A 13806-nucleotide genomic window follows, 5' to 3' on the forward strand; every position below is an offset into this window, starting at 1 on the left:
ACATGAACGTGATATTACAGGGTACACTCATTTTTTATATATTTATTTTTCATTACAATATTGTTTTCCATAAATAATATCCTAGTCATTAATCATCAACTCATTATCAAATATGTTGTTTTTAAAATGCTTGTTTTTTTGTTGATGCTTCACATCGCTTTGAGATGTCTTTGTGTAAATGAATAGCGCTTGCTATATACGTTCAATAAATTACATTAGTCAAAATTGGCAAATCTAAACCTTTCGTAAACTCACATTTCTGCAAAGGATGAGGAATACGTAAATATTTTAATAAATGATATATGTGGATGTGGTGTCACAATGAATCGCCTAGCAACCATGGTGAGTTAGTAAACATTCTAGTGCGACAAACAAGGGGATACAATTTGGCGGCAAGAGCATGTGTTTATCATCCTCAACATTGTAACATTTCCAGCTTTTATAATGCCACTAACGAGAGATCCCTTTCCTTTTCCTAAAACTGAGAACGACTACTCATTGACTGGGGCAAGGCAATGTCAGGTAGGCCTAAATTGCAGCTCTAGCACTGAAAATATATATATATTTTTTACTTTTAAGTAGGCCTACATGATTTCCGCTATTTGATCAGCCTATGCATTCTTCTTTCCAAATGAACAGAAAGAGCCATTTGATAAACCAACTCACATTGCTCAAAATGACGAACCGTGGAGTTGTCTAAATGACAGGGCTACTCTAGCCAGCATCAGAAGGAATGTCCGGTATCATGACCGGCAGGTAGGCTAATATTATTTCTCTATAATAGGCCTATGTCTATTATTAGCTTGACACAAAGGACAACATGAAAATAAGTTGTACTAGCCAAATTCAGCTAGCTAGTACAATATAAACGTATTTGACTTGACTGATTCATGCACACATTTTACAGAAACTGAAGAAATTCAGAATTTACGTCACAAAATGACATACAAACAGAACGATCACCTATCACATCACTACTCTCTCCCAACCAAGGCACCTAAAGACAGCCTAGACTTCCATCTGAAATCAACCTATGACCACCACCAAGAGTTCCTCAGTAGTAAGAACCAGACCTTATACCAGAGGGAGACTTTTACTGACGACCATGGGTGAGTGTGATGGAACCGGGGTGGATGCTCAACTGTGGTGCTGCTGTAGTCGAGAGCTCAGGTCAAAAGTATTGCACTATATAGGGAATAGGGTGCCGAACAGAAGCTGCGGGAAGAGATTAACTCAACTAATGTAAAACTAACTCTGTAGGAGGACTCTGAAGAACCGTGGAAAACATGAAGCGCCCTTGTGTGAAACCAAGAAAGAAGTCAAAGTATGGATGAACTCACAGAAGTCTTCCATCTACAGCATTGAGGGAACAATAGGTAAGATTTCAATACAACCCTAATGACTTGTTCAATAAATAATTGATTAGCGAATACTTAGCGAATACACGCAGGCAAGAAGAGGATGAGTATGACTGAAATGCAATCTATAATCAGGTAGTCTGTGAAAGGAACATCTATCGTCATCTCAGCTACTTCTTGTGACTGGTATATAAAGAGCTTTTTGACCATGGCCATAACTACTGGGACTTCTAAAAGATTGTTGTCCTAGTTCTGAGCTAATTGTAAAAGCCCTGGGCCTGGCCAGGTATGAGTGGAATCAGTTCTCTACTGGCCTAGGCAGGGCATTTTCCCTAACAATGTATGATAAGATCTATTTTTTTTTGTCTCCACAGAATCTCATCACAACGCCTCTACTAACAGGGGATACTCCAGGAAGCACGATGGGGGATTCTACTCCACCTAATAATACTGTCACACAACTCACTCAGTGGGCAATGGACATCACTCAACTTCCAGTGAACTACCCCCTACACAAGATCATTACTATATTTAAGTATTCAAGTCACTGAAACATCTTAAAATATAAGCATTCCTTAACTTTGACAGCATATTGTTGAGTGGTGGTTGCATTTTCAGCACACGAGCCAACAGTACCTTATAACATCAAAATGTTTGTTTGGTTGCACATTGTTCAAATGTTTGTTTGTTGCCACCCAGGCTTTTTTTATTTTAATGGGGAAGCAGCAGAGCCACTGAATTTCTGCTATAAAACTAACCTGGCACACGTGATTCCCTTCTCTCCATAAACGCTCACTACTTTTGTCCTTAACCCCAATATCTGGCTAAAATAAATGTGATCTAGCTTGCCTGGACAAGGGTTGGCTGGCGAGCTAGCCAGAAAACGTTGGCTAAGTAGCTAGCTAGCCACCTACAACAGTGTTAATTATCGTCCCAGGGGAACAATTTTTAAATTTATAGCAGATCAGAATCGCTGTTATACTCATTAGCCAGTGTGGAGAATGAGGTAAAACTACAAATCTCCTCGGCACTAGTATATCTGATCGAGTCATCACTTCTGACCACAATTTATTGTAGAGCCCTGAAGTTCATGGAAGCTTCATGCTCATTGCCTCAGGAGCTCGCATGTCGGGTATTATCATTTCAGAATCGGGGCATGGTCAAACCCCAACCAGATCAAACCAGATCACTGTGTAGAACTATAAACATAAAACAATCACGCACTCATTCAGTCGTACAGGCACACAAAACGCACACACATACCACCATTCAAACAAAACTGACCGTACTACCGCGTTGTTGAATTTATAGAGCGCAGAGAATCATGGGAACTCTCGGAGGAAAGAAAGGTTGGAGTAAAATAATAGCGTGCCCTCGTGTGGCCATCAATGGTAATGTGGGCATGCCTTGTAATGAGTAGGCCTACATTTGCTTGTTTATAATAAACCACACAACAAACAGAGTACCAGTCAAAATTTTGCACACACCTACTCATTCAAGGGTTTTTCTTTATGGAATCATGTAGTAACCAAAAAAGTGTTAAACAAATCAAAATATATTTTAGATTCTTCAAAGTAACCACCCTTTGCCTTGATGACAGCTTTGCACTCTTGACATTCTCTCAACCAGCTTCATGAGGTAGTCACCTGGAATGAATTTCAATTAACATCAGTGTCTTCTTAAAAGTTAATTTGTGGAATTTCTTTCCTTCTTAATGCGTTTGAGCCAATCAGTTGTGTTGTGACAAGGTAGGGGTGGTATACAGATGATGACCCTATTTGGTAAAAGACCAAGTCCATATTATGGTTCAAATATGCAAAGAGAAACGACAGTCCATCATTGCCTTAAGACATGAAGTTCAGTCAATCTGGAAAATGTCAAGAACTTTTAAAGTTTCTTCAAGTACAGTAGCCTTCATTTAATTGTTTTAATGTATTTTGACTATTTTCTACATTGTAGAATAATAGTGATGACATCAAAACTATGAAATAACACTTTTTTGGTTACTTCATGATTCCATGTGTTATTTCATAGCTTTGATGTCATCACTATTCTTCAACAATGTAGAAAATAGTCAAAATAAAGAAAAAACTCAAAGGCTTTGTCCTGTCCAAACTTTTGACTGGTACTGTACATATATATAAATACCTTATAAATTGTTAAAATGCATTTATTTACTGTGATATATTTGAAACACTTTGTTTCCATGTTCACCCTCATCCACATCTTAGAAAATCACACTTATAAAAACATACACTTTGCATCACTGTAACAAGGGACAAAGTACTGGCAAATGTTAAGATGTGGTTCAGATCATTAGTGTCATGTTTCATGTCAAATTAATGGCTATATTATACATTGGTCCTGTGTAGGTACATTAGTCCAAAGTCCTGAACCCCAACAGCACTAGTCACACAATGGTGAAGCCTCACTCTTCACTCAAGTAACTGGCAGTAAATTCAACAAGACAGGCACATGGAATATATTTACACCAGTACCATTTGTCTTGCAAAAACCCCCCACATAAAATCTCGAAACTCCTTAATTTGAATTAACAGAAAGAGATAAATCAACCATCCCATTTTGACCATTGACTGCACACAGGGGGACACTCATGTTGTTGATCTCTGTGTCAGTCAGTGTCTTTTTCATCACCATTCCAAATAAAATAAACATCTCACTTCAGAAAGTGAAGGGTGTGTGGCGTGTTGACAAACAGAAGACCACATTTCAAAAGTGTGTAGCCCCATCCTCTTTTCTCGCCACATTGTTCATTGGTTCCAAGCTCAGTGGCAGTGTCCATGTAGCCTCGTCCCAGATCTGTTTGTGTGGTCTTGCCAAATCCATTGTTGTCATTGTCAAACAAATCTGGGACCAGACTAGACAGTCCAGTCTCCTAGTTGGTCACTTTAGAAAGAGAACGTAGAACGCCATGGTCACACAGGATAGAGCCACTGTCAGGTGAAGTCTGGTCCCAATCACAGATGCTGTTGAGCCAATAACAAAGACAATCAAGGTGATATCAAGTTGTAAAAAACATCACATTTCACACTCATTAGAAAAGCCAGTGGAGGTGTTTGTGCAAAATGCACAAGTGATATGCATTAACTTTTAATGAAATCATGCTTAACTTTCCCTTTTAGAAAGCATATGTTTAGGGGTGCCTGATTTAACGCTGTTGACTAATTATCAATCTCTGGCATGTTATTTTGGGAGGCACCATCTTATTCCCACTAAATACCTTTGTAGAACACCCCCCAGACCCCTCTCTTCTCTGCCAGCAGCCAGCCCTTCACTCGAGGCACTTTCTTCAGGTAGGCACACGTGCAGATAAACAGCAAGCCGAACACCAGTAAACCATCGAATGAATACACTGTTCAGAGAAATATACTAGGCATTATAGCAAATTGATGTATACATTTCACAGATTTTTTTTGTACAGTTTATGAAATTAGCTAAAGTTAACGAATTGTGCATTTCAAGCAAGTTTGACAATCATTTAGGGCTTAATTTGGCTTTTGACATGAATGGCTTGTGCTGTGAGCCACGTCTCCACATTAGCTAACGTTAGCTAGTTGGCTTGCTAACAACACCTGAACTTCCTGGTGGCTAAAGTTAGTTAGCTAACTACGTTAGTAAGCAACTGTACTTCCATTTGTTTTATGATGCAGAAATAAGCGTCGCATACCGTTTGCCATTTTCACAGGTTGTGGTTACTGCCAAAGATTTTAAAATCAGTAACGTATCTGTATGCTTCTTGTCGTTTGTTTAGTAGTTATACATGAGCGACTTCTGTAAACAGGCTGATCAGTAGAGCTCGAAATATGTCGATTTGAGTGCTACTGGAAAGGAAGGACTAATGGATCGACGAGCAAGCAGCATCACAGGAACAGAATGAATGCTGGAAGCAAAGGCAGGCAGCTACTACATTTGTATTTGTTTGACCAGATAAACATTTACATGTATCTGAGTAGTAGGACAATCTGAGGGCTTTTGAGACACACAAGTACACGAAAGCCATTTGCAAAACCATTCTATTCCATATCTGGTACAATAAGGGTGCATCTCTAAGTGGAAGCTTTTCCTTTTCTACTTACATCTGCATTCTGCACTGATTTGAAGAGCTAAACTGGACCTATGTGATGTTTTCAGATATGTGAGGAAAGGAGACAATAAGAGGAAGCCACTTTCACTATTAAAATGCACCCCATGTGCGGGAAAATCCACCTCACTCTATTCACATTTAGGGCTGGTTTTCCTAACAGAGATTGATCCTAGTCCTGGACTAAAAAGTGCTTTCAATGGAGAATCTCAATTTGTGATGTTTTTTTTGTCCAAGATTAGGCTTAATCTGTGTCTGGGAAACCGAATGTCTAATCCTATATATAATCTAAAGTAGCAAGCAAACATACTCTATCACTCTTTTACTCCCCCGGCCTGTTGGTTCATGTAACATTACAGTATTGGACTTATTGAAAAAACCCTACAGTAATAGCAACCATATATTCATTCATTTACTTGAAAGCATAAAGGCCTTAGACCATGTTGTCAGATTTACTAGACAGCATTAAAGGGCTCAGCTGTCAAGGAGTAGATTCCCAAAGATCACTGCCATAAAGGCCTTGGTTTAAAAGCAGCATAGCAACTCCGCTTGTTTATTCTGCATTACATTACATTTGTAATTTGGAGTGGTTAAAAGCAGCATTGGTGTCCACGGCAATTAGCTAATCTGACGTCCCAATCCCTGGGGGTTGTGGTTTGTGGTGAGGTTTAGCTTGCGTCTCAAATGGTGCCCTATTCCTTATGTAGTGCACTACTTTTGACAAGAGCCCTGATCAAAAGGAATGCACTATATAGAGAATAAGGGTGTCATTTGGGACGCACCCATAATCTTGAATAGCGTAACGGGATCACAGGGGTTGCCTACTACCACTGTGTGTTGACAACTGGTAGGTTAAGTCATTGAACTGTAACCTACAGACAGTCTTCTACTCAGCGACCGCACTACTATGTTGGATTCGGAAGCCAGAAAGAAGCAGACACCTGTCTGTGTCGAGGTGTGTGGCATTTGACAATGGACTATTGAATAAGAGAGAGGGGGATCTTGTAGCTTGATAGAAATGGGTGACTGTGGTGATCGTGCCATGGAAGGGTCATACAGCGCAAAGAAAGTGAGTCTATTTATTATCTTATGAACTCCTGTCTGAACTGGAGGCTCAACTGTCATGTCTGGTTATGACCAGAGAAATATAATTATGTTATATTTCTATGGTTAACAGGTGAATCTGTTCAACACAGAAAAGTATCTGATCTGTGTGGATGATGATTGATAATGTCCTTTAAAGATTGGATTCAATGTTCATTATGCATTAGTCCAATGGATGGACATCATTGCTCTCTGGATTTGAGATGTTTTATGGGGTTATATTCAAGGCAGAGCAACAACTTTACAGTGTCAATATTTAATCAGTAATAGACCATTACAGACCGTGTGTGGAAGGACAATTGGCCCAGCGTCATCCGGGATAGATAGGGGAGGGTTTGGCCAGGGTAGGCCGTCATTGTAAATAAGAGTTTGTTCTTAACTGCCTTGTCTAGTTAAATAAAGGTTAAATTAAACAATACAATAAAAAATAATGTTACCACTAATGGCCACAAGGTGGCCAAGTGGGCTGTCAAAGATGGGTCATCTGAATCTAGCAAGAAGGGACAAACTTCTTATTGAACTGGTTTGACCATAAACTGACGATATAGTGATACAAATTCAATCTAAGAGGTTGTCCCCTCAAGAAATGAATACGTAGTTGTTGTGGTTTAGCACAATGATATGAAATGGAATGATGTGTGTCAGAGTTTGATGTAGCGGTCTAATCTCCCGACTCCAGAACACATATGCCCCCTCGGCAACGGTGCCTCAATGGTTTGGGAGGAAACAAACCAGTAGACCAGATTGGACTGGTCTGGATGGCGACTGGCACTCACGCAGTCCTTAACTTTGGATCTGTCCCAGTCTCCGTCCCCGGCTTTGTCGTGGGCTAAAAGTGAGTCACCCTGTTCCCTGTCTGTCCCTCTTAATCCTCCACTTCCAGATCAACACCCTGCTGGGACCTGGCTCCAAGAGGGGGGGAGGGGCAGCGAGAGAGAGGGCACCAGGAGAGCGTAGTTTATACACCCAGTGCCATAGATAGCAGATAGTTCTTGGCCCCATACTGACTTTAATATAGAGTGACATGTCTTATATGGCACGTTTCCATACAGGATTTACCCCAGTGTTTTACCCAAAAAGCTCAGACTTTTCTATTTCCATCTACGTGGACTGGCACCCGTGTCTCACTGGGCCATAGCTCCGGCGGACATGCTCTCACTTGGGGCAAAAGCCAGGCCACTGATACTTTTCCAGCTGGCATTTACATAACAATTGCTAACTGTGATACCAATTTGTAAGTCGCTCTGGATAAGAGCGTCTGCTAAATGACTTAAATGTAAATGTAAATGTGAACATTAAGAACTTTAACACCTCACAAAGCAACTGTTTTGATTATGCAGAGGTTGAATCTGCTCTTCACAAGTCCTCACTGTCAACCCTAGCTATGGAAAGACAATTTACGTAGTATAACATAAGGGTGTATACACTATTGTAACACCGACGTTACAGTCGAAAAGCAGCAATAGACAGACATGCAGGCCCAACTTGGCACAGGACATGCTGGGTATTTGATGGGCTGCAGGACCAATAGCAGTCACTTCCCACAGCCTCCTTGTCTCCAACATATTATGTGTGCAGCGCCATCAGTCCAGCACACAAGACAATCTAGACCTGTAGTAGACCTGCAGTGTTGACGTTACTTGTGGCCTGGAACAAGATGGGTTTTGACTTTGTCTGTCTTAGTGAAAGGCCAGTAACAACAACTGCAGTCTGCCATCTGCCCGCTGGTTAATATGATACTATCCATGAGGTCTACTTCCAAACAAGAGTTGATTTCAACTACTGGGTGTGGCTGGCAGAGGCATGTGCTCTGCTGTGTGCGGACTAGAAGGGACAGTCTGTTATGATGAGTTGATTCTCTCTCACCAGCTGTGGTAGCCATTTCTGTACTTCCAATCGTAACACTTTACAATACATTCACCTTCATAAAGACTTATACAAGTTTAATAATAAAGCTATTACATGGTTTTAAAAAGGTGCAAAAGTTGTTCAGTTCTAATAGCTTGGTGTTTTCTTTTCAACGGCCTCCAGGGTATAATGAGAAAGACGAAACATGCATCGTTATGTACCACGATCTCTCATATTTGTTGATTTTTGCCATCAAATAGTTAACGTGGCATTGCTATCACGACGACATTAAAAGCTCCTGTGGTGATGATGAGCTTGAGAATGGGCCAGGGAAACCTTGGCAACCTTGAGGGTGGAGCCAAACATTTGATAAGACCTGACGATCTGAAAGGGTGATAAGGCGCGTTGCATAAATTAGTCGTCAGCCATCGGCTCCCTCTGTGCGACAGCACTTTGAGTAAATACAGACGACATGCGTTAATAGCCTAGCCAGGGATGGCACTTCCTCTTGTAGCACCTATGTAATTACACAACCTAGCTCTCACAGGGCAAATCAACAAACAGCTTGATTAACCAAGGGATGACTTGATTACATAGCATATTGTTTGATTAAAAGGTGTTCTGGGATGGATATTGTTTTGCACTATAGGAAAATAATACACACACACATCTACTGTTTCATAGCAGATTCTGGAGATGGTGATCAAATAACATGTGGAGCAAACGTTGAAAGAGATTCCACTATGTGGCTCATTGACAGTGTTTCAACTGTGAGGTCTTCATCAGTTTTCTGTTTTACACCGTATCCTTGGTACCATGTGGTGTGGATGTGTTGTTCCCTACTGCATCATATTACAGGACCTCATGCAGTGCAATGTTTGTTATACTCTGCTTGAGTTCATTTATGATTTCCTCTCTTTTCTCTCACCTTTCAGGTGCTTCCTCAGCGGCCAGGATTTCGACACCACCGAAAAGGTATATCTATAGTAAAACCTAGTACTGATTCAATTCATGAATTATGTGATCTAGATTTGATGGTACAGGTTGACTTGTGCTAACCTGAGTGCCTGTCCGTTTTTGCTCTCTTGTCAATTCCTTATGGAATTTTCTGACAGCAACAGAGCTGGCAAGAATCAGGCTAGACTTGTGCCAAATCATCCGAAAAATAATGAACCCTTTCTCTCCTGGAGAGAACTATGTGTGCCGCGAGCCCCTGTCCCGGCAGTCTACAGAGTTTAGTGAGGTCCCGGAGGGGACTCAGACACAGTCCCAGCAGCCGCCCAGGGTGAAACTGAACGGCTCCACTGTGGAGACACCCAGCCACCACGACCTGCACCGCGAACTACTGCTCAGCACCAAACGGTTGGTTAATAATATATGATATATGCCATTTAACAGACACTTTTATTCAAAGCGACAGTCACGCGTGCATACATTTTACGATTGGGTGGTCACGGGAGTCAAACCCGCTACCCTGGCATTACAAGCACCATGCACTACCAACTGAGTTACAAAGGACCAACTTGAAATAAAGACTCACATATACTTACAATATACACAGAAATAGACTATAGGTTCTATTATACAGTGCATTTGGAAAATATTCAGACCCCTTCCCTTTATTTACATTTTGTTACATTACAGTATTATTCTAAAATAGATTAAATTGTTTCCCCCCCCTCATCAATCTACACAATACCCCATAACGACAAAGCAAAAACAGGTTTTTAGACATTTTTATTTACATATGTATTCAGACCCTTCACTCTGAGACTCGAAATTGAGCTCAGGTGCATCCTGTTTCAATTGATCATCCTTAAGATGTTTCTACAACTTGATTGGAGTTCAACTGTGGTAAATTCAAGGCACACACCTTTCCAAAAAGTCAGTTAGTCAAATATCTTCCCTGCTAGAGCTGCCCCAGTCAACTGTAAGTGCTGTTATTGTGAAGTGGAAACGTCTAGGAGCAACAATGACTCAGCTGCGAAGTGGTAGGCCACACAAGCTCACAGAACGGGACAGCCGAGTGATGAAGCGCGTATCGTGTAAAAAATCGTCCTCGATTGCAACACTCACTACCGAGTTCCAAAATGCCTCTAGAAGCAATGTCAGCACAATAACTGTTTGTCGGGAGCTTCATGAAATGGGTTCCCATGGCCGAGCAGCCGCACACAAGCCTAAGATCACCATGCGCAATGCCAAGCATCGGCTGGATGCTTGATGCCGCCATTGGACTCTGGAGCAGTGGAAACGCTTTCTATGGAGTGATGAATCACGCTTCAACATCTGGTAGTCCGACGGAGGAATCTGGGTTTGACAGATGCCAGAAGAATGCTACTTGCCCCAATGCATAGTGCCAACTGTAAAGTTTTGGTGGAGGAGGAATAATGGTCTGGGGCTGTTTTTTATGGTTTCGGGCTAGGCCCCTTAGTTCAAATGAAGGGAAATCTAAACACTTCAGCATACAATGACATTCTAGACAATTCTGTGCTTCCAACTTTGTGGCAACAGTTTGGGGAAGGCCCTTTCCTGTTTTAGCATGAAAATGCCCCCGTGCACAAAGCAAGTTCCATCCAGAAATGGTTTGTCAAGATCGGTGTGGAAGAACTTGACAGGGCTGCACAGAGCCCTGACGTCAACCCCATCGAACACCTTTGGGATGAATAAGAACGCCGACTGAAAGCCAGGCCTAATTGTCCAACATCAGTGTCCGACCTCACGAATGCTCTTGTGACTAAATGGAAGCAAGTCCCCGCAGCAATGTTCCAACATCTAGTGGAAAGCCTTCCCAGAAGAGTAGAGGCTGTTAGAGCAGCAAAGGGGGGACCAATTCCATTTTAATGCCCCTCATTTTGGAATGAGATGTTCGAAGAGCAGTTGTCCATATACCTTTGGCCATGTAGTGTAATTGTGTGTGTGTGTGTGTGTGTGGGGGGGGAGGGGGGATAAACCGTATTGGTAACTAAATGATGGTGCTTTTATTCCCAGTTGTAGTGTGTGTGTATTCATTTTCATTTATATTTATGGCTCTGTCTGCCTCATGGCATGGAACATACATACTTGTAATGACATTACAGTGACATTACAGTTAACGTGTTATACACTGAGGCCTGAGGAAGGTGTATGTCATACCCTTTTCACACAACCATGCCAACTCGATCCGTACTCTTCTGGCTTTGATATTTTCTTTTCACATTGTAGACAGACATGCAGGCACCGCTTGGCACAGCACAGAGCAAGCTGTGCCTGCATGGTCTCGCAACTATGTTGGATGCAAACCAGGCCGGCACAGTACAGCTCTGCTTGGCTCAGTAGTGTGAATATGTCTGAATATGTTGTCTGTTGTGCCCCTTTAGAGGCCTGTTACCGGGAGAGAAGCCTGAGCTGAAGCGAGTCCTGGAACAGAGGAGGCTGGAGCAGCATAGAGAGCAGGAACTGGCTCTACGGCCTCCTTTAGAACTGGAGACTGAACTACGCAAGAGACAGCAGATACTGCTGGAGGTAGTACGCAGACACATACAAACACACACAGAAACACACACACTATGTAGTTAACAGTAAGAGGATAAACAAATTGTGTATTTACAAAAATAGGCTATGACCATGTTTGAGAAGGGAAAAAAAGTTATTGGATCCAGTGTGACTCAGTTGGTAGAGCATGGCGCTTGCAACGCCAGGATTGTGGGTTCGATTCTCATGGGGGACCAGTATGAAAAAGTTTTTAAAAAATGGATGCACTCACTACTGTAAGTCGCTCTGGATAAGAGCATCTGCTAAATGAATCAAATGTAAAATGAAGTGTCTGAAATCTACTGTTGTGTTTCAGTATGAGCAGGAGGAGATCAGGCGTCGAGAGGAGCAGGAGAAAGGTGTCCCTGAGTTTGTTCGCGTGAAGGACAACCTGAGGCGCACACAGGTGTCTGGGCAATGAAGGCCACATGATGCTCTGTCCCTTCCCATCACCCCCCGCAGCCTCCCACCACAAAGGCTCTGGCTGCGGCCCGTTTCTACACCCAAGAGTCCAAAGACTGCACTTCTACGCCTCCCTCACCAGAATGGTTCTGCCATTACAATGCGACCACCCTCCTGTTTCACCCTCCACCAGCCTCCACTGTGCCCCATAACCTACAGCTATATGATGAGGGTCAACTTCACTGCAGCAAGTTACTGAAAAGACTACTACTGGGACTGATATGCATCTCTTGCTGGACTGTTTATACTTTGTGAAAAAAGCAAATAAAGAATAAAATAAGAAAATGTGTGATAAATATAAAGCAATGTAGGAACTGGTCAATAGGTTTCAATGTAGGAACTGGTCAATAGGTTTCAATGTAGGAACTGGTCAATAGGTTTCAATGTAGGAACTGGTCAATAGGTTTCAATGTAGGAACTGGTCAATAGGTTTCAATGTAGGAACTGGTCAATAGGTTTCAATGTAGGAACTGGTTAATAGGTTTCGATGTAGAGAATGTGATTGAAAGTGCATAGGTCTACTGTAAATGATGTGTATGTTCAGGACAAATATTTTGTTCTTTATGAATAGATTCATAATTTTTCTAAGTATTTTTTTTATTATTTACTAGAAACACTTTTTGTTTTGAAGTCTGCATTCAAGTCAGTCACTTGGTTTACAGCAGCATAGTGTCAATGTGTAAGTGTGTTCATTTTTGGGTTTGTTTATTTTTTTCAAAGTCCATAAATTAAATATAGGTTACTCCACTATTGGACACATGACAGTGACTGGAACTCTGGATTTTATCGTTAAAGCATCAGTTGTCACTCATAGCTAAACCACCAATGACAGATGGTATGTGTATTAGTCCTATTCGTTTAAATGAATTGTTTGCCTGTTCTTGTTGCTCCTTTTCTTTTTAAGCAATGTGTTTATCAAGAAGACAATAAAGATTTCCAGGATTACAATGATTCCTTTTTCAACAACCCTTTGTTCTAGAATCTACAGGGACAACTTTGAGAATCGATACTTGGGTAGCTCTCCTGGCCTCAACAGTTCCCTCTCACTGCGGTCTTTCACATGGCAATAGGACTTAACTAGCTGATCTTTTCATTCCATCACGGGATGAGCAAAAAAGCTGGCCATCTGGAAGGATGAGGTGTGGGGGAGGGGTAGCTATAACGACATGCCCTCCCGGCGCCGACCAGGCAGTAAAGGGATGTCCGCGGGTCTGGGGTAACATGGGTTGCTTATTTAATTAAAATGTATTCTACAATCCATAATTCCACTTGGGTGACTAAGTAAATGCTTATATTACTCATTTATAACTGTAGGGCAGGCTATTAGCCCATCTGAGAAAACAACTATTGTCAAAATTCAGCATTGTAAAATGTTGAATGCATGTCACGCATTCAAGTCAGTAGGCTGTAAGTGTAATGCTA

The 13806-nt window shown here is 41.6% G+C and overlaps 3 protein-coding genes and 1 non-coding gene across 4 annotated transcripts; 2 read left to right on the plus strand and 2 right to left on the minus strand.

Annotated features, from left to right (window-relative positions):
* The first annotated feature begins 351 nt into the window (after nt 1-351).
* Nucleotides 352-3785, plus strand: cfap276 (cilia and flagella associated protein 276). The gene is made up of 5 exons (XM_071347252.1): nt 352-522; nt 640-756; nt 994-1109; nt 1261-1376; nt 1733-3785. The coding sequence occupies exons 1-5, from the start codon at nt 445-447 to the stop codon at nt 1801-1803; spliced, it is 498 nt and encodes a 165-aa protein (XP_071203353.1). The 5' UTR covers nt 352-444; the 3' UTR covers nt 1804-3785.
* On the minus strand, nt 2318-2706 carry LOC139543317 (small Cajal body-specific RNA 2). Its single transcript, XR_011668694.1, has one exon. It is a non-coding gene; the product is annotated as a small Cajal body-specific RNA 2 (non-coding RNA).
* On the minus strand, nt 3511-5200 carry LOC139542162 (protein kish-B-like). Its single transcript, XM_071347253.1, has 3 exons — nt 5047-5200; nt 4600-4731; nt 3511-4345 (listed from the first exon to the last, which is right to left on the minus strand). Exons 1-3 carry the CDS (start codon nt 5054-5056, stop codon nt 4263-4265), a joined length of 225 nt encoding a protein of 74 aa, XP_071203354.1. The 5' UTR covers nt 5057-5200; the 3' UTR covers nt 3511-4262.
* Nucleotides 5201-6305: 1105 nt separating this feature from the next.
* Nucleotides 6306-13317, plus strand: LOC139542164 (protein FAM107B). The gene is made up of 5 exons (XM_071347254.1): nt 6306-6529; nt 9348-9387; nt 9603-9774; nt 11769-11913; nt 12239-13317. Exons 1-5 carry the CDS (start codon nt 6479-6481, stop codon nt 12341-12343), a joined length of 513 nt encoding a protein of 170 aa, XP_071203355.1. The 5' UTR covers nt 6306-6478; the 3' UTR covers nt 12344-13317.
* The last annotated feature ends 489 nt before the right edge of the window (nt 13318-13806 follow it).

The sequence above is a fragment of the Salvelinus alpinus genome, chromosome 17 (genome assembly GCF_045679555.1).
Source record: "Salvelinus alpinus chromosome 17, SLU_Salpinus.1, whole genome shotgun sequence".
NCBI lineage: Eukaryota > Metazoa > Chordata > Actinopteri > Salmoniformes > Salmonidae > Salvelinus > Salvelinus alpinus.

What these genes read in the sequence shown, in the direction of transcription:
- cfap276 (XM_071347252.1), top strand. Translation starts at nt 445, where the DNA reads ATGCCACTAACGAGAGATCCCTTTCCTTTTCCTAAAACTGAGAACGAC. An exon ending in ACTTTTACTGACGACCATGG is followed by an intron (nt 1,110 to 1,260) that starts GTGAGTGTGATG and finishes CTAACTCTGTAG; the next exon opens with GAGGACTCTGAAGAACCGTG. An exon ending in CAGCATTGAGGGAACAATAG is followed by an intron (nt 1,377 to 1,732) that starts GTAAGATTTCAA and finishes TTGTCTCCACAG; the next exon opens with AATCTCATCACAACGCCTCT.
- LOC139542162 (XM_071347253.1), bottom strand. An exon ending in CTGGGGGGTGTTCTACAAAG is followed by an intron (nt 4,346 to 4,599) that starts GTATTTAGTGGG and finishes TTGGCTCAACAG; the next exon opens with CATCTGTGATTGGGACCAGA.
- LOC139542164 (XM_071347254.1), top strand. Translation starts at nt 6,479, where the DNA reads ATGGGTGACTGTGGTGATCGTGCCATGGAAGGGTCATACAGCGCAAAG. An exon ending in GGTCATACAGCGCAAAGAAA is followed by an intron (nt 6,530 to 9,347) that starts GTGAGTCTATTT and finishes CTCACCTTTCAG; the next exon opens with GTGCTTCCTCAGCGGCCAGG. An exon ending in CTACTGCTCAGCACCAAACG is followed by an intron (nt 9,775 to 11,768) that starts GTTGGTTAATAA and finishes GTGCCCCTTTAG; the next exon opens with AGGCCTGTTACCGGGAGAGA.